The 24,956-nt window shown below is 43.4% G+C and overlaps 1 protein-coding gene across 1 annotated transcript in view; it reads right to left on the bottom strand.

Moving 5' to 3' along the window:
• Positions 1-24,956, bottom strand: part of RHBDL3 (rhomboid like 3) — a 607,196-nt gene that overhangs the window by 24,338 nt on the left and 557,902 nt on the right. Inside the window, exon 7 of the mRNA XM_086930901.1 lies at positions 20,584-20,684. Within this exon, the coding sequence (XP_086787027.1) occupies positions 20,584-20,684 (101 nt within the window). The remainder of the gene's footprint in view (positions 1-20,583; positions 20,685-24,956) is intronic.

Here is a 24,956-nt window from a genome sequence, read left to right as displayed (position 1 = left end):
TCCCTCCACAAAACTTGGTGGAACACCTCCTAACTATCCTCCATGAGGGACACCTCGGCATTGTGAAAACCAAAGCCAGGGCAAAGCAAGCATACTGGTGGGCCGCCATGGACAGCCAAGTAGAAAGACACGTACGATCATGCGAACCGTGCAGTAGGGCAGACAAAACGCAGATCCTGCTGAGGCCACCCCTGGGGAAGTTCACTGTTCCCTCCAGCCCATGGGAAATGCTATCAGTGGACATCTTAGGACCCATCCTAAATATTAATGGAGTGCCGAAATATGTCATAGTATTGGTGGACCGGTATTCCAAATGGCTGGAGATGGAGGTACGGGAGACTGTGGACACAGAAGCAGTGCTTTCATTCTTGACCTCCACCTTTGTGAGTGAAGGGATCCCCAAGGTGATCACCTGTGACAACGGACCACAATTTGTATTCGCGAAATGGGACGCTTTTATGGTCCGCAACGAAATAGAAGTCAAACATACCCCAATATACCACCCAGCGGGGAACGGATTAGCAGAAAGATTCAACAGAGTAATAATGGGGTCAATCCAGGCTGCAATCAGTGCTGGACAAGATTGGGAGAAGGAGCTCCTAAAGATGTTGTGGGCGTACCGCATCACTCCAGCCAGCTTGGGGTATAGCCCCTTCCGAATACTGCGAAGGCGAGATCCTTTCACGAAAGACAATCTGGCATGGAAACACCAAATTGTCCAGAGCAAGTGTCTCCAGCAGTAGTACGTAGGAACATGGAAAGAGCACAAACCTTGTACACTGAACACTACAACAAATGGCGGAACTTCCATGATGTGGCCCTAGAAAAGGGCGAGTGGGTGAGAGTGAAGCAGGCGGTGTTGAAAAAGAAGGGTAACAGCAAGTTCACAACACCGTTGCAAGTGGTTGAACCATACGCCAGATCGGCTCTACTCAGCGATTGCAAGTTGTGTTCGCAAGACAGGATGGCAAAGAGTAGTAAAATCCTACAGTGGGAGATTCCAGATGAGTCAAGTCAGCTAAGAGGGGAGAACGGACAAGAGTCGGGACTCGAAGCAACAGCGGAATTGGACGTGTCAGGGGATCAACCGCATTTGGAAGGCGAAGAAGATCCGCACCACCGGGAGGAAGAAGAAGAAGTCGGAAGAACCAACCCACCAACGCCAAGGAGACAAGTTTGTGACAGCTCAGTAGAGAACTGAGAATGGCTACTTCTAAAGTGGGCGGAAGCCCTTTCAGGACCCAAGGCGAGAACACCGGCTCGGAACCGATGAGAACAAGGTCCGGCAGAGTGATCAAGCCCCCCAAGAAATTCAAAGACTTCAACATGGAAATCAAGAAAGACTGTTCCTTTCCCTAACCATAGACACTCGCTCCTGGACTGAGAATCATCATGTTCAGGATGTGCATTGTGAGGATGTCAAAGGGGGGAGATATGGGGTGACGGTCTAGTTGTTCTCGGGGCGGGCGCCGCGGGCGGAAACGGAAGTGCGGCCATTTTAGAGAGCCGCAACTTTCGAGCCCGTCGGACGCCCGCCCCGGTGCTCTGTGATTAAAGTAACATAATCGTTACCCTTGGCTCAGCACGCTTATTTGGGGATATAAGCCAGGCACTACAGTAGCTGCTATCCTATAGAGGCGGGCAAGCCAGCAAGAGCGGACCCAGAGCAGAACCAGGGGGTATGGTTTGGCTCCAAGAGTCAGAACATGAGAGAACCTTGGAAGAGTTAATGACACAGTAAATAAAGAGCATGATAGGATGTGATACTCCTGCTGATATGTAGATTACTCCTTGAGCACAAGTATTTCCCTTTCCCTCCTCCAACGCCCCAATGACCCTGCTATGACTAAGCCAAGGGGTGTCAGATTGTCATTGTATAATTCTCAATGTGACTGGGACAGACACATCAAATGTAAATATTAAATATAACAGGAACCGCAGGAGACAACTTCCTCGCACAAGAGCATTTGAATTAGCAGCCAGATCAATGTTGTTTTCTTACTTCGCAGCTAGACTAAAGTTCTTGAAGCATTTATGGTTATTAACCCTTTTTCAGATTGAGGTAAAAACAATAAACCTTTAAGATGTGTCACTCCTAAAAATACAGGATGAAATGTGATTTCTGAAATCTTTATTTGCCATTGTTTAAACAATGACAAGTCTCTCACTTGATGTCTTTGTGTTTGATTATGTTTTTGTTTATCTGCATAATATATATTTTTCCTTTTACTAATTTGTCTTATTCTGCAATTTCTTCATGTTTCACTTGTTAAATAAGTTCAACCATAAGTTCTTAAGGACATTACTCTGTTGATCCAATTGGAGTATTTCTATAATCTCGACATATTTAATAATCAATACTTGATTCACAGTTACTCAAGTCAGTTTTGCTGTTTGTATTGTTCTTTTGACAGTAGCCATTAGTTTGCTTACCACGCATTAGGCTAGTGGCCACGTCAGCGTCATCTTCCTCTGAATTACTCCGATGTAGTTTAAAAACTTTTTTAACTCCTATCCATTAAAGGCAGATCATTGGGGCATATTATCAAGGGGGTTTATCTCCGCTTTTTTGGCTTTAAAAGCCAAGAAAGCGGAGATAAAATTATCTCCCTATTACCTAGCTGTCGCTAACACCAGTTAGCGGCAGCTAGTAGGAGATAGCGACCATATTGGGCCCCAATTTGCATGTCAGTGATATTTATCACTAATGACATTCAAAGTGGGCGTGCCAAGATGTTAGCGACTGGAAACAGTCGCTAACATCGCTATCTCCTATTACCAACTTTTGGAGATATTCGCGCTAAGCGCGAATATCTCCAAAGCTAACACCTGCCCTGAGCAGTTCTTAGCCATGTTATCCAATGGGAGGAGGATAACATGGCTAAGAGCATTAGCTCGGTAATGCATGAATATCGCTGACTTTTCAGCGATATTCATGCATTGCGGCCGATTTTTATCGCATTTGCGATAAACCTTGGTAATACCAAGGTTTATTTGCGATAAAAATCGCCGCAGCTTAGCTGTAAATTTTTGTCTCTAACCAAGCAATAGTGATAATTATCGCTATTGCTTGGTAATATGCCCCATTGTTCTTAAAAAGTTTGGTATTTACCATGTTGAGAAGATATCATCCAGAACATGAAGTGTAACTGATGATGAGGCTGAAGACACCTGCTTTTCTAATGAGAATTGTGAGTACTCGTCAGTAACTGCAAACAAATACTATAGAGAAACCAAAGGACCATAAAAATCTGCACCCAGCGTGGACCAGACCGCATCAGGCAATTCAGACAACTTCATTTCTTTTGGAAATAACCCTTTTACTGTGCTTAGACACAGATTGCAAGCTTGCACAATCTCCTCGATTTTGCTATCCAGCTTTAGAAACCACACTTTCTCACATAGAGTTTATTTGTTGCGGTTACTTCGCTATGGCGTTCATGTGCATAGCCAATCACTTATCTTTGTAGAGCATGGGGAACTAACTTTGTTCCCCATAACAAAATACCCGATGAAGCAATAGTTAATTATTCCTGTATGTTTTCGAAACAAGAATTTCTTTCCTTTTCACACCTGGCTGGAAATACCTTGCATCGCTTACATGCCGCCATCTGTTCATCAAGAACTGTGTAATCTGTCATTGTTACTTCTATTAATTCCTCTTCTGAGATTCCTTCTGCGATCATAGTTTTTACAAAGAAACAGATATATTTTTCAGCAACAGATTTTTTACTTTGTCCAAGAATTTGTTCAATTTTGAGCGGTGCCATAATCCATCAATCTCATTCGGCATTTCTCTGTACAGTGTGGCATTTTTGATTTTGAGTTACCAAATTTAGTAGTCAGTCACTTTTACAAATGGTTTCCCATACAAAAAGGTATAATAATGTTCACAATGCTCAGATCACCACTTCACTTTGTTTATCATCAGTCAGTCAGTCAGTCAAAATACTTTATTCGATAATTCAATATCATAAAAAGACAATGATGAACAAAATACAATCAATTACAATCACGCATTTTAAATATCTTAAAAATCCAGCCAAAAAAAAAAAAAAAACGTTAAAAATTCCAAAACATTAAAAACGGTCAGTTCACAGAGGTGAACAGACAAAATATCGACTCCAAAATATCGACTGGACATAATATCGAGTTTTAAATATAGACTGGACAAAATATCGACTGGACATAATATCGACTACAAAAATATCGTTTTTCAGGTAAGTGAAGTAATATCGACTGTTTAAAATATAGATAGCAAAAATATCGAATTTTTAATAATATATAATATTTTATAGTGTATTTTTATGTAATAATATGTGTGAAAAGTGTGTATTAATGTTATAAAATATTTTATTAAATGGAATTTGTTTTTTTAATAATTGCGTTATGTAATTCTGTAGCGGGTTGTGGGTTTATAGGGGAATAGGGTGGGAAGTAATTTAATAATAATTAATTAATTAATATATGTTTGTAAATATTTATAATTAATAATTAATTGATAATTAATAATAATTAGTTAATTAATTAATATAATTTTGTACATATTTTGAATTAGTAATTAATTGGTAATTGATTAATTGTAATTAGTTAATTACATTAATTAGAGTACATTTTAATATATAATTTTGTGTTATTCTTAAGTAATTAATTGGGAAAAAATAATATTAATTATTAAAATAATTACAGCTAATGTGCTAATATATTTACTTTATTGTTATTGTTAATTAATAATTAATTGGTAATTAAATAATATTGATACATTTTGGGTAAAGGAGTATTTTTAGGGTTCAGGGTCAGTTTTCAGTTTTTGGGTAAAGGGGCATTTTTAGGGTTCAGGGTCAGTTTTCAGTTTTTGGGTAAAGGGGCATTTTTAGGGTTCAGGGTCAGTTTTCAGTTTTTGGGTAAAGGGGCATTTTTAGGGTTCAGGGTCAGTTTTTAGTTTTTGGGTAAAGGGGTATTTTTAGGGTTCAGGGTCAGTTTTGGGTTTTTGGGTAAAGGGGTATATTTTAGGGTTCAGGGTCAACAAATAAGATTATAATTTTTTTTTTATTATTTTCATTTATTATTTAATTATTATAATTTAATTTAAGTATTTTTAAGTATATTTTAGTCATTTAAATTTAATATTAATTTAATTTAACACTGTTTTTAATAAAGTCGATATTTTTTACATCTATATTATTGTTAACGATATTTTGTACTCGATATTTTTGTACTTACCTGTTTGTAGATAGAAAGTCGATATTTTGTCTGTCGATATTTTGGCAACGATATTTTTGCAGGTCGATATTTTGGCAGTCTATATTATTTCAGTGATCCGTTCACAGAATGGTAGCTGCCATGATAGATCATTTGTTTAAAAAGACAATCTATACAGAAAGTGCATTTTTATAGGGGTACATTTAAGCACGAAGTTTCATTATCTTATTTCTCTCCCGAGCTGCCCCCACCAAAAAACTAGCGACATGAGAAATAACCCTCGGACTGTCTATTAGTTGCAGGTATAGGAGTGCGGGCCTCACTTCAATGAAGCCAGCCTCTTTAAGGATAGGCACAAGAAACTTCCTCCTTGCGGCCATATAATGGCCACAAAACATTACAAAATGCATTGTGTCCTGCTTTGAAAAATTATCGCAGGAACACGGCGGTGCTTGATCAGAAGTGTTCCATTCCGTGAGTTGACCCAATGTTAAATAGATCAAATTTTAACAAAAACGCGTTAAAAGAAACCTATGATAGGGTCGATTCACTAAAACCAAGTAAAGTTCAGGACCAGGGGGATTAGCAACCATAATGAAGGATCTAACAGTAGTTTTTCTGAGCTCCCCTTCCTCCCTGTCGAGAGATAGCATCTGCAACATAGTCCCCTTTGTAAATGCTATGTCCCTGCGAGTTACACTTTCTGGAGAGTGAAAAAGCTCTGGTCTTCCAATTTTCTGAAAACCCTGTTTGACGTAGGATAGCCACTTAATTTTATTTAGGTTGTCTAATTTAAGACAATCCTTAAGAATGGCATGATTCAGGGAGAGTTCATCGTTCAACCAAGTCTTCAGCCAAGTGATTACTGGGGCTCCCTTTAACATGTCTGTGATAAAACCAAAACCCAGCTCTGAATGCACTGGAAAAGAAGGAGTTGACTGCGGCACCGATAAGATTGATCTCATGAATTTATTTTCGGTGGTTTGCAAGCAGTCCGTAGTACTGTATCCCCAAAGTGAGCAGCCATACGTGGATACTGCCAAAGCACTTAGCTTTGTAGATGTTTAACAGAGCTGATATGGGCCTAGCCCCAAGTTTTTTGCTAAAGGCCATGATTGCCATAGAGGTTCTAGCAAAAGCAATATTTATTGCTTTAATCTGTGGGCCCCATTTCCCCCTCTCCTCAAAAATAATACCCAAATACGGAAAGGTGGGGACTCTGCTAAGTTCCTCATTGCAACAGAAAAAAGTTTTTATATTTTTCTTTCGAGATCCTCTCCCTGCTATCATTATTTGTGATTTTTTTACATTTATTTTAAGATCTAGGGAATTCATAAAACGACCAAATGTGTCCAACAATCGTTGAAGCCCCACCCCAGTTCATGATAGAAGCACAGCGTCATCTGCATACAGGAGAACCGGTATACCCTGATCTCCTATATGCGGTATGTCTGCCATGACCTCCCTGAGTACAGGTTCAAGAGCGTTTATATAGACTGTAAACAAGAGGGGGGCCATAATACACCCCTGTCTGACCCCCCTTTCTGGGTGGAAATGGCTAGAACAACGTCCCGCTGAGTTCACTCTAACAGAGGCTCACAGGCCAGTATGTAAGTCTGCCAAGAAATTTACCAAGATTGGATCGAGACCCAATCCGATTAAAATCTTCCACAGTTTCGATCGGTTTACAAGATCGAAGGCCGACGAAAGGTCCATGAACCCCAGATATAGTAACCCCTCCTTGGCAACGGTATATTTGTCCACTAATAATTGTAAGTTAAGACACTGATCCACAGTACTTCTTTTGGATCTAAAACCGTATTGGACATTTGACAGAATCCCTTTCTCTCCAAGCCAATCCTGTAATTTAAAAAGGATAACCCGTCCCAGGATTTTAACTGACGAATCTATTAGGGAAATTGGTCGATAACAGGCTGGATCTGACCGATTACCCTTCTTAAAAACTGGGACAATAATGGACTCTTTCCAGGATGCTGGGATGTTATTATGGTTTAGTTTATGAAAGACCTTACACAGAATCTCTGACCATAATTTTGGAGCACACTTAAAAATATCAGCGGGGACCCCGTCAGGGCCAGGTGCCTTATTTTTCGAGGTCTGGTTTATTGCCCTTTCCACATCTGAGACTTTGAAAGAAATACAGATACCCTCATCTCTCTCAATTGTCATGTTTAATGACTCTTGAGGAGTGGTAGTAGAGTATATGTTACTAAAATGCATAATCCAAGCGTCATCAGCAATTTTGGACTCAAGAGGGCAGTTCTCTCCCGGTGAGAATAAGGGGTGACTTACCACTTTCCAGAATTGGCTGCTATTTTTTAAAACCTCTGGATCAAGTAGCTGTGACCAAGCATTATCTTTCACAGCATTCTTCCTGATCTGTATAACCTTTTTGTAGTTTGCTCTCAGCTTGGCTATTAGTGCGCGGTCTTTTCTGTTAGACTTTAGGGCTTTTAACAAATCAGCGTGTGCCTTTGAACAAGAGCGATCAAACCATCTTTTCCCTGAATTTTTAAGGGGTCCCTTTACCACCGTTAGAGTTTGGTTGATCTGTTTGCAAATACTGTCAAATGCACTAACTACTTGCTCGCTAGCAGCCTGTGGGTCTAAACACATAGCTACATCATCCTCCACCCTATTCAAAACATCCTGTAAAATGGCCTCTGGTTCTATATTCTCCCATTTTAGTCTGCGTCCTTGGTCTATAGGAATCACTCGCTGGCCTCCCTTGTGAGACGCTGTTTTAAAAGGTAACAGATCCCTAGACAAAACCTCCATTAAAACTGGGTTATGGTCGCTAAAGACTGAAACCTCAGTTCTATACCTTAATACTTTACCTAAGATTTTACAAGACATGAAAATAAAATCAATAATTGTGCCATCACCTATGCCTTTAAAAATTGGGACAATTAAGTCACCCTCCCCGCATCCTGAATCGTATAGGTTCCACACAGCCAAAAATTCTTCAAGAGCCTCCCCCCTTTTTGAGTGTTCAAAATGTGAGACTGTGGAACCGGGGGGACCATCATCTACTAAATTGACACAGGGGTAATCACACAGATGGATATTAAAATCACCAAGTAGAATTATCTCAAAGCAATTTACTTTAGTTCTGTAGACTGACAAAAATGTATCTATCTGGTCCAGATTATGTCTGGTACTCTCAGTAGCTTTGGCATAATAAAAATGTATAAATAAAATATTGGATGAATCGGGGAAATTCATTTCAACAATTAAACAATTTTCACAACCTGAATCAAGCTGTGACAGTTCTCCTTTTAGCTCTAATTTAAACAAAGTTAATAATCCTCCTTTCGATCTTCCAGCCAAACTGCCTGTGGCGGGGATGCAGAAATGTCTTTATCCATCAAGGGAAAAGCTGTTCGATCGGTCCCAGGTTTCCTGTAGAGCCACAATGTCAAAAGTTTTCAAAAAGTCAGTCCAAGTTTCGTTACCCACTTTGCCCCTTATTCCAGCAATGTTCCAAGTCATAATTCTACAGACTTGTGTGGTAGTCCGTGATTGATTTACCAATCAATCATTTTCCTCCAGAGAGGTTAAGGGAGCAAATCGATTGAATGAAGGCAGGATTTGGTCAGCTGGAAAGTTTGGTCTACACAGATTATAACAATAGGAATCTTGGGGCATTGGGTTATGATGACCAGAAAAAACATGTGGCACTATACCCTGCATGAAAGGAGAAATTGGTGGGTAATGTTGGGCAACTTGCGGTTTAATGATGTCATTTAAATGATTATAGAAGAAACCAAGGGGGCGTGCACATACAGAATTTTCTGTTGATGGCAAAGAAGCAGCCCTTAGCAAAACAGTCGCTACGTGCTGTGGATGCTTAAAATTTATGATCACACAATCCCACTTGGTAGACTTTCTTGAATTGCCCAACCACTCCACTCTTCGTGTTGATATGATGTTGTTAGAAAAAGCGACAGGGAAACCGCAATATCTGCTTAACCAGGCTAATACTTAGTGATTTAAAGAGTCACGGGTTTCCCCTTTAGCATCATTCATATGTGAATCTACACCAGGGACATTAGTTAACACTACTGTGTATGGGGCACAATCTGGGGGGAGATTAACAATTGTTTTTTGTTTTCCTACCCTCCGCTCTGAAAGGACTCCTGCGGTGTTCGGTTGTGTGTTAACCCGCAGTGTGAGTGGCAGAATAAATGGCTGAATGGGAGGCTGAGCAGCTGGCAATTGAGTATTGCCCCCCCCCCCCCCCCCACTGCTTGCGCTTGCTGAAACCTCGTTTACAACATCACCTGTACTAATGTTCCTAACTGATTTTGCTGAAGTCAGATGAGTAGATAAAAGAACCCCTAATTTAGACACCTCCTTAGCAACCTGATCTAGTTTAGCCACCTCCCCTTTACTTGCGGCAACAGGGCCCTTGCTAAGCACACTGGGGTTTTGTGGTGCAGCCACATGAGATGTCAATAGTGTGCCCAATCTAGATACTTCTTTAATGACCTGCTCTACTTTCTCAGCCAATGGTCTAATCATGTCCTCAAGTTTAAGCGCGAACATGTTTGCCAAGGAATCAAGTTGGTTCGACTTCAGGTTAGTTATGTCATCCTCTGTATGAGTGTCAGGAATGGACCTTGGTTTATTAACAGTAGGGGCCATCTTCTTGACTCTATGATACACTACCCGTTTGTTCTGTGTCCTTCTACAGGCCCTCACGGTTCTACGCGTAGGTGAGGACGTTTGTGGGGGTACTGGGGGTATGATTGTTTGTATTTGTGTTTGTGGTGGATCTTGCGATGTAGAGGGAATAGAATTATCCAGCACCTCCAGTGTGGGTTGTGTTAATGCAGTCTATCAATGTCCCCTCCCGATTGAACAGATTGGACATTCCCTGGCAGTAAATCAACTATCTCAGGTGGGGTGCAATTACTTATAGGTGAGGGAAGTGGACTAACTCGACCTATGGACTTACGCCGTTCAGAGTTTATTTTTTCAACAACCGTAACCATGTAGTTCTCAATCGATCCAGCTGATGTTGGCGTTTTGGAGGAGCGTAATCTAGTCATTATCAGGCTATAGGATAGTCACTCACAGTTCAGTAAGTTGGATGGGTGCGAAGGGTCAAAGTCCGTGGCCCAGTCTCGGACAGTCGCAGACTGTCCCGCCCTTGTCCTGGGCTTCTCACGGCGACCGCCTGCGCGCGTCCCGCGTCGTGGGGGCAGACGCTATGCTTTATGCGCCCCTGGCGCGGTATCCGGGCGCTAGGGCTGCTGGGTAATGGAGTCCAGCAGGCCCGCACTCCACTCGGCGGCCGCACCTGAGGTGTAATGTGCGGCGGCGGGAGACAAGCCCCTGTGTCCTAGGTGTAGAACAACGCCGCTGGTAGGTCCTGGATTCTCCTTTAGCACCGTAACAAATGTTTATCATGCTTCAAATATTTGTTCTCCACCTCAGTCAAACTTTGGCTGGCTTGAGAGATTACATACCTTGGTATTTCTCTTCCTGGTGTATATTGTACCAGAATCGCTACTGAACCCAACGGACGACCACCTTCCAAAAGTTCTGTACAAAGGGTGGGATCATAATATATCAAATGTATTGCAGAAGATGTGTTCTTTTTATTTTCTTGAAGGTCTTCAACCGTTCCCAAGAATAAGTGTAGTTCTGGCACATCTCTTTGAGTATATAGCACATGTCAATGAAGAAACATTTAGGGTCTGACTGCATTTCTGCTTTTCAGAAAATATGTTAATAGTCAATTTATATCGAACGCTTCTGCATGTAACGTAAGGCTAGAATTGGTTAGACATCTGTAAACGTACTCTAAAACACAATCTTGCGTTTGGCAAAAGACTATCACTATAATTTATGCAATTGTCTACCACTCAAATTAATTTTTTTCATTGCTCAAATGGAATTTTTACTGGTCAAATTCTCAATTTGGTTAAGCTACATTTTTATTTAGTAGAATGGAGTATTTATATACTACAGGCCTAGCCACAGAACGCTGTGGAGTGGTTTCGATAAGGTTGGAGTGTGTGTGGGGGGTCTTGCAGGATGTATGAGCGAGGACAGATGTTTACATAAGGTCAGAGTTACAACCCATGTACAATTAGAAACCTAGAGGTATCTACTTACGGATCAGGTTACAATACATTGACAGGGGAGAGTAGTAGTATCTGGAACAGGGTGGGGAAATTGTTAAAAGAAGGGTTTTAGTTTCTTTGTCGAATGTCAGGAGATTGAGAGCCAATAAAAGGGGGGATTGTTGCATATCAATGCTTTCCATTGTTTGTCTATGTGTTACAGTGTCTTCACAGCGTTTTAGGGTAGCCACTAACCACTGACCACCACTTAGCACTCATCTTCAAGGTATTGTGGGTGCAGCAAGAGAATTGCTGTCTTTTCGCTTATACTTTCCTCTTTTTGGTGATTTCTATGTTACCAGGTTTTTTTTTTACAACAAACTTTATTGAGTTTTCTCTCATCGCATCCAGACCAACATGGCCTTCTGATACAAATAAAGCACCATAAACCCATTGTCCATACTAAATGATGCAGTCATAAGATGTAACAATCTATCCCATGACCCCTCCCATGATTTACAAAATGATCGTGACAACATCATATATTGCAACCTAAATATCTCGCCTGGTGGCCTCATGGCTTAACATTATACTGTCATATTTTTGTATCAATAAGGGATTCAACCATGGGGGCTGGTGGAAGAACCAAACCCCTGTAGTCTGCCCACAGCTGCCAACCCTTATTATGTTTTAGTGGACACCCCACACCCGATAGACTGTGACGCCCATCCCCATAAAGTTATCCATCCCCTTCTTCCAGGTGGGTGTTGTTAAATCCTTCCATAATTTAGCGATAGGCCTCTTTGCTACGTTGAGGCATAGAAACAATAAGTGCCTTTTATATCTATTACCACCTATCCCGTCAGTACTATGAAACAGGAGTATCATAGGGTTGAATGGGACCTCCCAGGACAAGACCTCATCTAGGCATGACACTACACTCCGCCAAAAGCCCGTCGGGACCATGCTATCACACACTGTATGTAGGAAGGTGCTCTCACTCCAGTGCTCTCCATGCTACTGGAGTCAATCTATCCTGGCTGATGAGGGCTGAAAGCCCGAAACCAGTCCTAGGATGCTTGTTTCCAGTCCAGGGAGGACCTGGCATTGGCAGTTCGGGCAGACTGTTCCCATTGGGTACAGAGTCAAGACTGATTTGCATACGGCTTGGTCCAAACAGGAATGTATGTATGTATGTATGTATTGGCATTTATATAGCGCACTACTTACCCATAGGGTCCCAAGGCGCTTCGACCGCTGCGAAACCCTTCCTGGCTTCCCTGAGAGATGGTCCCTTAATGGGTATCTCCAGGGTGAGACCAGGCATCCCCGGCGGTCTGGTGGGGCCGTTAGTGAAGATGAGGCAAGCTAATGCCCAGAGTTGCCGAGTGTGATCGCTGATGGCATGGTGAGCAAAAAACTGATCGATTTAAGCCCAGATCTCTGTACTGGGGTGAATGTTTGACATTGTTCTGCATTCTGTCCATCAATTGCTCTTTATGCATTTGTCCCCCGAGTGGGATGGGTATGCCCAGACGTGGGTCCCGTGCTCTCCATGCCCCTGGAGTCAAGCAATCCTGGCTGATGAGGGCTGAAAGCCCAAAACCAGTCCTAGGATGCTTGTTTCCACTCCAGGGAGGACCTGGCCTGGCAGTTTGGGCTGGACTGTTCCCATTGGGTGCAGGGTCAAGAATGGTTTGCATATGGCTGGGTCCAAACTGGAATGGCATGGTGAGAAAAAAAACTATGGATTTAGGCCAAGATCTCTGTACTTGGGTGAATGTATGACATTGTTCTTCATTCTGTACATCAATTATTCTTTTTGCATTTGTCACCCCGAGTGGGACGGGTATGCCCAGACGTGGGTCTCATGCTCTCCATGCCACTTGTGAAGCTATCCTGGCTGATGAGGGCTGAAAGCCCGAAACTAGTCCTAGGATGCTTGTTTCCAGTCCAGGGAGGACCTGGCCTGGCAATTCGGGTTGGACTGTTCCCATTGGGTGCAGGGTCAAGGCTGATTTGCATTGGCTGGGTCTAAACTGGAATGGCATGGTGAGCATAAAAAAACATGGATTTAGGCCCAGATCTCTGTACTGGGGTGAATGTATGACATTGTTCTGCATTCTGTCAATCAATTGCTGTTTTTGCACTCACTCACGCCACAGCAGAGGCATGCCACTGAAGCAATGGCACCCATGTGCCATAAGCGATGTCTAGTAAAATAAACTCTATGCAAGTATTTTAGTTGGATGAGACGAAGTAGAGATGGGATCACCGCCTCGCGTGGGGCCTTCAGGGCCTCTGTCCAGTGGTCATCTTTTGTGGTTATATCCCTCAGCCATGTCTGTCTTAGTGCTGGCAGTGAGGTGGCACTATGTACTATTAGTTATTGATAAATCTGCTTTATCTTGTGTGTGCCTAAATCGGTAGGGTATAGAGATCACAGAATCATGAAGTTAGAGAGTGGTGCATCTGTAAATATTTATATAATTGACTGCGGTGTAGCTGAAAATCATTCTGTAACTCTTGAAATGATTTTAGGACTGAACCTCCCATGACAGGTCCTAGAGTGGAGATACCCACTGTGTCCCACCGTTGAAACCTTGGCAAGGACGCCACCCAGCCAAGGAAGCCTTCCATCCATGCGGTGTCATCTGAGTCAGCTTCTCCTACCAACTCATCTGCCATAGTGATCACCTCCATAAATGAATCACTACTTGAAATGCTGGGGAAGGGAGTTTTTCATCTTCCTTCCATATAGAAGGTCTAGCATCGGCACGTCCCCATCACCCAGCCCTCGGTTGCATAAGCTGGATCAGCCTGCAATGTATACCACCATCCTTTTATAAGTAGTAGATGGGACATAGTATAATATGAATATATGTCTGGTGCGGCTATGCCACCATTATAGGTAGACTTGAAAACATGTCCAGAGGGCAATACGTACCACCTCACCGCTCCAGAGAAATTGGGCCAAGACTGTATTCACTTGTCTAAACCAAGCCTGAGGAATTGCAAATGGATAGTTTTGTAGATAGTACAAAATCCGTGGCATGGAGACCATCTTAAATATCATTGAGGGACCCAACAGAGAGAGTGGCAGCGGAGACCAGGGCCTGACCTCCTCCCTCACATGGGGTAGTATGGGGGGCATAATTTGGGCCCAGGATGTAGCAGGATCTGGAGCAATGTATACACCTAGATATTTAAATCCAATGGTAGTCAATATAAGCTTGGGACTCCCATGATGTAGCTGCAGTGGTACTGACGTTGTCGACGTTCATACGCAGCCCCAAAGTCTCATCAAAGATCCGCATGATCTGCAAGATAAGAGGGCTAGATGACCAAGGATCAGTAATAAAAAATAAAACATTGTCTGCGCAGACAGCTCCATAGACCGCTCAAACCCTCTTACCAATGGATCAGATCGCACCCATGTCGCTAATGGTTCTATCGCAAGGGTGAATAGTAAAGAAGACAGCAGGCATCCCTGCCGGGTGCCCCTGCAATCTCAAAGGGGTTGGAGATCACACCGGTAACCTGAACCGTGGCTGTTCATTTGCTGTATAAAAGCGGAATATATGACAGGAAGCGCAGGCCTAGATTGATACTACGGAGGAGAGCAAACCGGTATTGCCAACTGACCGAGTTGAAGGCTTTATCTATGTCATCCAGTAACACAGTGGTAGGCCGCCCCAATTGGTCTGCCATTACCAATGCATTATAGACTCGCAGCTTATTATGGCATGAAGCCCTCTGAGGCATAAAGCCCGCCTGATCGGGGTGGACTAGGTCCGGCATGTGTTGCATTAGTCTGTTGGTTAGGGTTTGGCAAAGAGTTTCACCTCAAAACTGAGGAGAGAAATTGGCCGGTAGGACAAATTATCCTCTGTCGAGAACCTAGGTTTGACGACGATTTCCGCATGTTGCCAGTCCTTCAGGAGTATGGGGTCTTCTGACGACGCATGAATGACTTCTAGCAAAGCACCCCCTAATTGAGGCATATTTAACTTTAAGAATTCATTAGGGAAGCCATTAGGCTGAGGGGCTTGCCCAGTTCGTATCTTTGCCAGAGCCGCGGCCAGCTCCTCCATTGTGATATTCTCATGTAGTTGGATACAGGCTGTATCTGACAGGGATTGTGGTGGGATAGCCCTACGGAATTCCACCACTAAGTCAGCACCAATTTGATAATTCTCTGCATATAACCTATAATAGGCTGCAAAGCTCTGGGCAACCTCCCGGGGTCCAGACAGCCCCACACGGGAACCCTGCGCCACTGGCACAGGTGGTATTGTATTGGTGCCTTGACACAGTCTATGTAGCATTCGGCTAGATTTATCGCCCCATCGATAGATGCGACTTTGGGTGGGGCTTGCCAAGCCTATTTGGCCTCATTGAGAAGGTGTTGCTGGTAGATCTTGCTGCCTCACCCTCCGTCTCCAACTGTACATCTCCAACTTTTCTATTTGTGCTTCCAAGACTACCAGTTCTCGGGCTCTATGCCGGCGTTCTCCTGCGCAGAAACTGATATTGACACCTCCAAGAGAAGGTGTAAGTGTTTCCCATAATACTTTTTTGGATGGCGCCATAGGCGTATTAATTGAAAAATATTCCTCGATTGCACGACGAAGTAGAGATCTATACGAAGTGTTTTGGAGGTGCCACGGCGACATGCGCAAGCGAAACTTGGAGCAACTCGGGCCCGCAAGGACCTCCGCAACATGAATATTAAGATTTGATACCCTGTGGAGATGGGCATTACGAATCAATAGGTAGTCTATCCGGAAAAGAAGTCATGAATCGACAAATAATATTTGAAGTCCCAGTTGTCAGGGTAATAGGACCTCCAGGTATCGGACCAGCCCAGTGTAGAACTAGGGCGGCCAGTTTGGACTCCTGCGGGGATTCCTCCCACCTCGACCATGCATCTATTGACCCCAGGATCAATGACATCATTACAGTCTCTATACACCAAAGAAAAACTATTGGGTAGGTCCCCTCATATGTGGATAATACCCTCAATAAAGGACGCCCCTGTTGCGGGAGGGGCATAAACACTGCCCAATGTAACGTGCCAGTCACTATTATGTAACAGCCATAAACATCGGTCCATACCTTTTGGGACTGAAATGGGACGTGCAACAGGACGTCCGGGCCCACTACCCCAATTTTAGCATCTAATGCATCCTTGAATTGAATAAGAGCTGCGTGCAGTGCGGCATTGTCGGACACTGCACCGGGACCCAGTCTGATCAGCACCCCTAGAGCCTGAGCTGGTAAATTGGTCTATGGTGCTTGTTTGGTAGCTGTTGTTGAATGCTTGTCTTAAGACATAATGAAATTGATATACCACTACACTGCAGGATGATGACACCAGCTACTACGATGGGCTCAACTCGTGTAGCATGGGAGGGACCCTCCAACGTCCAGTTAGACAGTATGGATGTAACGAGAACCTCTCCCCCGCACCAAGCACTCCGGGCCCAACCCACTTCGGTCACAAGCCGCACCAGGAGCTCGACTGGCCGGCTCCGCAACCAGGAACCAACTTTAGCGAAGTCCTCCCTAACGGAGTACTGCTCTAAGGGAGCTTGTCAAGACCACTTGGCAGCTAGGGGTCGATGGGGTAAAGAGGGCACCCACAGGGATGGAGGCCCAGGTGGTGGCCACAGAAGCAGATGAGACGCGCAGCGGTGATGCTGAATTAGCCAAGAATGCAATATGGCTGGAGGGGCACCGACAGCCGAGGGCACCCAGACCACGCCAGCGGAGATCCACCCCCTGGTACACCACGACACCCTCTGGGGGGGCACCGACACCCAGCCACAGAACGCACACAATCCACAAAAGAGCCCTACCGGCCCCTCCCTCAGGGCAACCGCAAAAAAACACCAAAAGGGAGAAAGAAGGGATTGCCCCACACATGCAGCCCAGCATCGAACAGGCTCCTCCCCCAAACTCAGGCCAACAGCAAAAAAAGATCAGAGGCCCGCCCCTCGAGCCTAGTCATCACCACTACAGTGTGGGCACCCTCAGGAGCCGCGATTCTCCGCGGGGCACCAATGGAGCGGCAGTCTCCCGACGTGCCTCCGCACGAGAAAAACTTCACCTCGGTCCACTCGCACCAGTACCTCATGGGGCCAAAAGGCTTCATCCGCTGAGACTCCTGTGAGCCGTCCAACACTTCGTAACGTCTTCAGGAGTCAAATAGTTAAAATAATTATATAGAAAAGGATCAACAACTGTATCTCGCCCTCCATTCCTTCCCCACAATGATTAGTCGTCTCCCAGTTCTAAGAGGTCCATCCATGGTTCCTATATCCTCCTATCCTATATTCCTCCTATGTTTATTAAGACATCGCCGTGATTGAAATATAATTTTTCGAGGCAAGCCCATCAATCCAATCTTCAAATAGGGGATTTTGTGTGTATTTTATGATGTCTTGCTTCATAATCAGACAATCCATTCCTAGTGTCCTACTTGAGTGCCTATCGCTCTCCCAATTCTCCATTATGCCCAGGATAGCTTTCTTTCAGGACAGTTCAATTGGTTGTGCCATGACCGAAGTCAGTATATTTACAATTTCACACCAGTAACAGAAAATCTCTGGGCACGACCACATCAAATGCAAGAAACCATAGTAGTCTTCCCTGCATCTGAGGCATGCAGTGGGCTGAGTTTTCCCATCTTCTGAAAATGTCGAATGTAAGATAGTATTTTTGAAAAACTTTGGACTGAATCAACCAGAGGCGTGTCCAAATGGCTACCTCATGGGGAAGGGAGAGGGGGGAGGGGGCATTTGGGCCTCCGTCCATGCTTCTTCGTCAAGTTTTGCCACCACATCTTCCCACTGCTGTCTCAGTGCCATTAAGGTATCTGGTACGCTTATGATTAAAGGAGGGTAGATTTGTCAGGTGGCGTGTTTACCCTGGGCTTTCCAGAGTTCTCTTAGCCTCAAGAGGGTTGAATTAGGGACACTCCTCTAGCTTAGTCTGAAAGCAAACGTGGGCATGTCTGATATGTAGGATTTTGTGGAATTGGGATCTCTTCAGAACAAACTCTTTTGAAAGTGTTTCATGTTATTTAATGTGACTTCCTGCATAAATATCACCAAATGTACCCATTGTGATTCTTGATGGGTTTCTGACCCCTTACATCAAGCGTTTCACAAGCCAGTCCAGGAGACTTGTATCTCTCTGAAGAGAGAGGAGAAACAAAGGTACAACAAGAACAAAAATGAAAGAGAAACACAGGAAGCAAAGAGCAGCAGTGGCAAACCACTGTAGGGGCGGAGTTCAAATGAGAATTACAAAACAATAGGCAAAAGGATGACAAAGGCTAGCTGACAGCCCCAATAAATAAGTATATTATACATATAATTTTAGCAAAATTAAAGGGCTATGCTAAAATCAGACTTAGGAACACAACAAAACATGGAAGCAGCTATTTGAATAAAATCCTACATTTGCACATATTGGCCGCAACTTGAACTCAATAAGGAACCAGTTTTGCTGACTCTGTGTTACCTAACGTCATTTTCTCATGCCGAGACCAGGGACAGCTAATTGTATTAGGTATCAATTGTGTCAAAATTGCTCAGTGAAAAAGGAAATCACATTAACCCATCGCTCAGATGAAGAATAATTCAGCCCGAGGGCAAGATTCACCTTCCTGCGAAAGCATTATAGGAACTAAAAAATGATATTAAAAAGCTGGACTATATTTTAACATTTATAGGAAAAAATAAGTGTTTTAGCTGGATGCTGGCGGCGTGTCTCTGCTCTCCAGAGCCTGGAGAGGCAAAATGTGATGCCAGAAAATATATTAACAAACGGAGTCAGTGGCTGATAAAATGAAATTTGCTGCCGGAGTACCGTATTTCAGCTCAAAAGGTGATGATAGGCTGAGCTTTCCAATTTTAAACAGTGCTCTTATTCCACGTACACAACAATGGCTGAAATGCTCTGAGTGCTGCATATGAATTCAGTACACAGCAGCAACGTTTGTGCTTAAGAAACAACCAACTGCTTATTGATGCTGCAAAGATGTAATGCTACAAGGCGTTTTCTAAGCTCTGAGGACCACAAATATCTGCCCAGGTGGCTGTATCTAGGACATTACATGTTCTGCTTCTCGTCTTGCGTTTTGCCTGATTATAAATTCTCCCAATTTATTCCGGTTTATACTCTTAACTAAAAGTATATACCATGGTTAATATTACAAACTGTCTGTGGTTGCTACTTCTACACAAAGGTCATGTCTCTTTATGTTTTGCTGTCAATGTCCTGTGGCCAACACAACCCAAAGGCAGCCAACCCAGGAGGGTGGGATGCAGCTCCTCTCTCAGGGCCGATTTCCGCCCCAGGGTCCATATCCTCCAGGGCTCATCACATTTTTTTAGGGAAGGGGGATATGCAGCACCCCTTCTCGGCCGTATTAGGCCTTGGAGACCCCATTTCCCGAGGCTAGCCATGTTGTAAATGGGGAGCGTGGCACGCAGCCCTCCTCCCTGGGCCAATATTGGCCCTGTGGATCCGATTTCCTGGGCCTATTCAATTATTAATTGGGGAGGAGATCACGCGGTCCCCACCCGGGCAGATTTTGGTCCCAGGGACCCCAACTCCCAGGCCCAGCCACATTATTAACGGAGAAAGGGCATGCAGCCCCCCTACGTGGGCCAAAAGGCCCCAGGGACCCCATACCCTGGCCATACCTGGCCAAACGCAGTCCGAGCAGGGGAGCCACGTGGCCCCTCTTCCCCATTTGTTGTAAGGCCGGGCCCCGGGGAATAGGGTCCCAGGGGCCGAAATTGGCACAGGAGGGGGCACGCAGCCCCCCACCTTGGGCCAAAATTGGCCATGGGGACACTAAATATATATTATATTCTTAGTATCATGTTAACTTTAGAAAAAGGACACAGTAGCAGTGGACAAAGAATTTTCAAGCTTAAATCTGAAAATGTGTTACCACCACAACCCAGATCAGCAAAAGGCAAGTCACCAATACAAGAGGTGTAATTGGTTATGTCTGAGTTGCAGACACAAAAGCAAACACATAGTGTCAAGGTACATAGATGTGGAGGCTAGAAAATTAAAACTATACTTATCTATATGTACTTACAGTCACAATGTTTTGGTAGTTAATATTCTGGTCAAGATATTATGACAGGGTGATATTTAAAACTCAATACTGTGATATAATATTTTCAATCACCACCCACTCCAAATCAAGACTAATATAGTTTGTTTCTCTAAGAAGTTTATGAGTTGCCCAGATTCTTACCATGACTATGTTGGCGAGATGAGCAGAAATGAGGGCATAGACTCCGCCTGAAGATCCCACCACAGGAGCTGTCATGTCAGCTACAGACACGGCGAGTGAACCTTGAGAAAGACAACAGTTGTATGGAAGTTAATGTAGACGTAGACAACAATAATACACATATTTTTTCACGCATCCCCTGAAAACTAGCATACTATTTCCAGGTATACCATCAATTGTGAAAAGAATGTTTGTTCAGCAGCGATCAACCATTGTAAGATATCCTGATGTTACTTATTGGTAGGCTGTATAATCAGGGTGTTCTGAAATGCTTTACCTTTGCTAAAAGTGTATTATTTCAGCCTCCTGCATAGGGGTGAAAGGAGTCCTTCAAAGTCAAACAAAAGTATACTTTCTAAGTCATGGTGGTGCAAATGCTGTCGAAAAAGCTCTACTTTACTAGCTTTCAGATCTCTGGCCCCACCTTAATTTTCTCCGAAGGAGGAACACCTCTCACCCTACATCCTTGTAAATGAGAAAACCAGCTGTGCAAATGCAGAAAACGCTCTCTGCTTCCCCCCGCCAGAATCCACCTGTCTCCCTGCCTGAGTCCACATAGGACAGACCTGCCAAGGGAAGCAGTCAAATGTCACTCGGATGTGGACGCTGACTGATCCAAGCTGCTAATCAGCGTATACCATTTTAGTATGGAAAGGTGAGCCAGTTTGGACTGTTTTTTTAAGAACACAAATATTTTTTTTAATAAATGCATTTTAATAATTATTTTAGCCATACAGCTAGCTGAAAAGCAAATAAGTTGTTTGGGTTTCAATAAATAAATGAGTGTTTCAAACGCTCGAGCCCAGAACCACCTGGGTGTGCATCGATTGGGTGGCGTTCGAGAGCCATCCCCACATACCTGCAGCCACCTCAGCACGAGCCGAAGATAACGTTACCGATTGGAGAAATTTCCACTAATGCAAGCTAACTACTAATGCGGCAATCCATCTTCTCTACTCATCTATTGTCTTTGGTGGTGAGGTAGTTTTCCCCCCCTAGTTTCCTGGCCGTTAGGTGTATACACACTGAGCCACTGGACACCTGTAATACATTGGTGCTGTGGTCTGAATTATGGCCGCCAATGAAAACTCTGTTTGAATCTTTCTGACAGCCATCACCCGTGCAGCAGTTTCATTGTCAGTGCAAAGCATAGGGTATTCAATCACACCTTTAGCCAATCACTGCATTTAGCAAAATGTTTCTGATATGGGGTAGGAAATATCTGAAGATCCAACTAATGTTGTAAAGTTGGAAGACCCTTTGTTTGATGACTATGTAATCAGGGGGTGGGAGCGTAGTTCTTCTGATGACAACACTGAGACCACTGGTTCAATAAGGCATTTGATCACCGATTAATTTATGTTTCACCAAATGTTTAGTTGGTTGGAAAGTCGTTCACCTATGATGACGATCATATCAGGCATTATACTCATTACTAAGAATGTATGTCCTCTTTAGGGTTTGTCACAGTTTAGTTTGCACTACGACTAAAGGCCAGTACTTTTATTGCATCATTAAGAAAGCCCATGTGCGAATACGCCTTTAATTTGTGAAAAAGAAAAGCAGTAAATCAAACAACGTGTTATACTGACAACAAAGTAAAACAAATTAATGCAGAAGTATGGTTAGTGAATAGCACTGTGTCTTTAGGATGCAATAGGCCTCCAAACAGGAGCACATCATAAACAAAACAAGCCATAAATTAGTGACTGAAATATCATTTTGTCAGCAAAGTGAACACTTCAAAGCACATACTGCCTTTTAAATACAAGCTAAATACCACATATATAGTCTAACAAAAAGACTAATTGAAGTCATTTAACAAAAACATAGGAAGATTACAAATAGGATAATGGAACCATCCTGGAAATGACTTGCCCTTGAAGGACAGCTCAACCAAGCAATGGGAAATCATGAGAGATCTATGACAGCCAAAGGCTTGAAGGGGACTGACAGAAAGCTTACTCTATCCTTCAACTTCTTATTGTAATTTGGGTTACGGTTTGGTGACATGAGGTATTCCAGATCTAAGCCTTGCCACATCCATTTTCTGAATGCTGTTTACTAGGTATTCCTCACAAGACTAGGCTACTTCTCTAGGACAGCAGAGTTTCATCTGTATGGTCAGGCAATTTACCACATCTGTATTTACATCAATAAAGAGTGGTCTGTGTTTAATCAATTATCTCAGAACCAGGTGACCTGGTTATGTCATGAGTTGTGGTGTGCCTTGTCATCTCATTACATCTCATATCATCTTGTGCCACGTTATGTTAATTGATTTTATAGGAGATTTATGGCACAGGTGGTTTCATGGGGCTACTCGTGGGGAGAATCAAGTTTGAGATTGTGGCAGAAAGTGAGGTGGGTTTACATTGCTCAGGTAGACAGAGCCAATCAATGAGTTTCAAACTCTGTTCCACAGCTCTGAAAAGGCCTGGCATCCTCACCTTGCCTTCTCTTCACATACTGTACTTATCATTTGTAGTCAGTGGCCAATGACTGAGTCTGTTTGAACATCAAAGTTGGATTCAATGTAAATGTGCATTAAGTGTGAAGGCATTCCTTCATCGATGGTGGTAGTCTGAATAGAAGGTTTCTCACATACAGTTTAACTGTGAAATCATCCAGGGAAGAGGTTATGCAAGAAGTGAGCCCTTCTAAATTTGTGATTTTCGATCTTTAAATGAATACCTCCAGCATACAATTCTGGGGCATCCAGACAGTGGTCGCTAAGATCTTTATGAGAGTTGGCAGCCAAAGATGAGGCTCAACTACCAAGTGGCCGACACAGACCTTGGACGGTCAATGTGTGTTATGCTCCTTTTTCAGAGCTACATCTTTTAATAAAATCTGAAACTTCAGGTGGATGTTGTTACGCTGAAGCCAAGGGCTCCATTCAGTGACCACATGGTGCAAAGACCTAAATTAACATTGTAGCGTAAAAGAGCAGGAATTCAGTGTCAGCATATTTAATTACTATAAAAATAATCACCAGTGGAATGTTTTGTTTGTCTTATATTGATGTTTCATGAGTGTTGAATGTGGAACTTATTTAACAAACTCACTGTTAATGACAGAACAAGAAGCATTTTGAACCAGCAGCATGCTTCTGGGCTGTGGTGGCAATAATAAATATACTTAAACATTTGCGCTTTTATGATATGTATGAAAAGGAAATGGGTTCGATAGAAGACTTTTATTTAGTTAGGGAACTGTACAAGAAAGAACTGAGATCGGCGTAGGTGGTAAAATAAACATAAAAGGTCAGTCTTCAGACCCTTTCAAGCAATGAGGTACATTGTGAAAGTCAAGAGAAAGCAGATTCAAAGAACAAAACCAGGCATTCAAAGCGGTAAGGCAATGTTTGAAACAAAAGTAGCTAGATTCAAAAACAACCTTTAATTAAAGGAAGGAGATATTCTCAAATGCATTCTGAGATCATTTTATAATAAATAGAACAATGCAATGATACCAGCCATTAAGATGAGGAAAAGTCTCCGATTACACAAAAATATCTTTAAAAATTCTGCCATTAATTGTGCCACTTGCAGTGTTGGCTGTACTCTGCCCCCACATGGGGATCCAAGGGGCCTCATTTATGAGAAATGACGCATCGCTGCGTGAAAGCAGCGATGCGTCACTTCTCAGTGCGCCCTCCTTGCGACATACATGATGCGTCATATTTACTGTATGACGCATCATGTCGCAAGGAGTTACAGATACGTCAGTATTTCTGACGTATCTGTAAGCGCAAAAGTGACGCATTGCTGGAGTGTGTCACAAAAGTGACGCAACTCCAGCAATGCGTCCTTCAACATGGGGCTAGCCCCATGTGAAAGGGCCTGCGTCAGTCTTACGCCTGCTGTGAGGCACGCGCAAGATTTTGACGCAACGGCGTCCTAGAAGTGACGCAGTGAAATCTCATAGATTTCACTGTGTCACTTCTACAAGGCTTTTTGCGGGGGAACGCCCCCCCTGCATACATTATACCTGATGCAGGTATAATGTAGCGCAGGGGTTTACAAAGTGACGCATCTGCTTAGATGCGCCACTTTGTAAATAGTGCGCAACAGGAGGCATGTTTTACGCCGCCGATGCGTCACAAAAAGTGACGCATCAGCAGCGCAAGACTGACGCACGGCCTCATAAATGAGTCCCAATGTGTTTAGTGCGGCAGGAGACACAGACGTGTGTCTCAGACGTCACAAGACGTCCTCTCTTATGCTTGTTGATCTGGTGCCAGAAACCTCCCAGGATTGGATTTCAGAGGTTATTAAACTGAAATGACACTGCCAAAGGGACTCTCCGTGAGCTTCACCCAACAACCACGC

This window comes from Lissotriton vulgaris, chromosome 7, assembly GCF_964263255.1.
Source record: "Lissotriton vulgaris chromosome 7, aLisVul1.2, whole genome shotgun sequence".
Taxonomy (NCBI): Eukaryota; Metazoa; Chordata; class Amphibia; order Caudata; family Salamandridae; genus Lissotriton; species Lissotriton vulgaris.
This window is presented reverse-complemented; position numbering and strand designations above follow the sequence as displayed.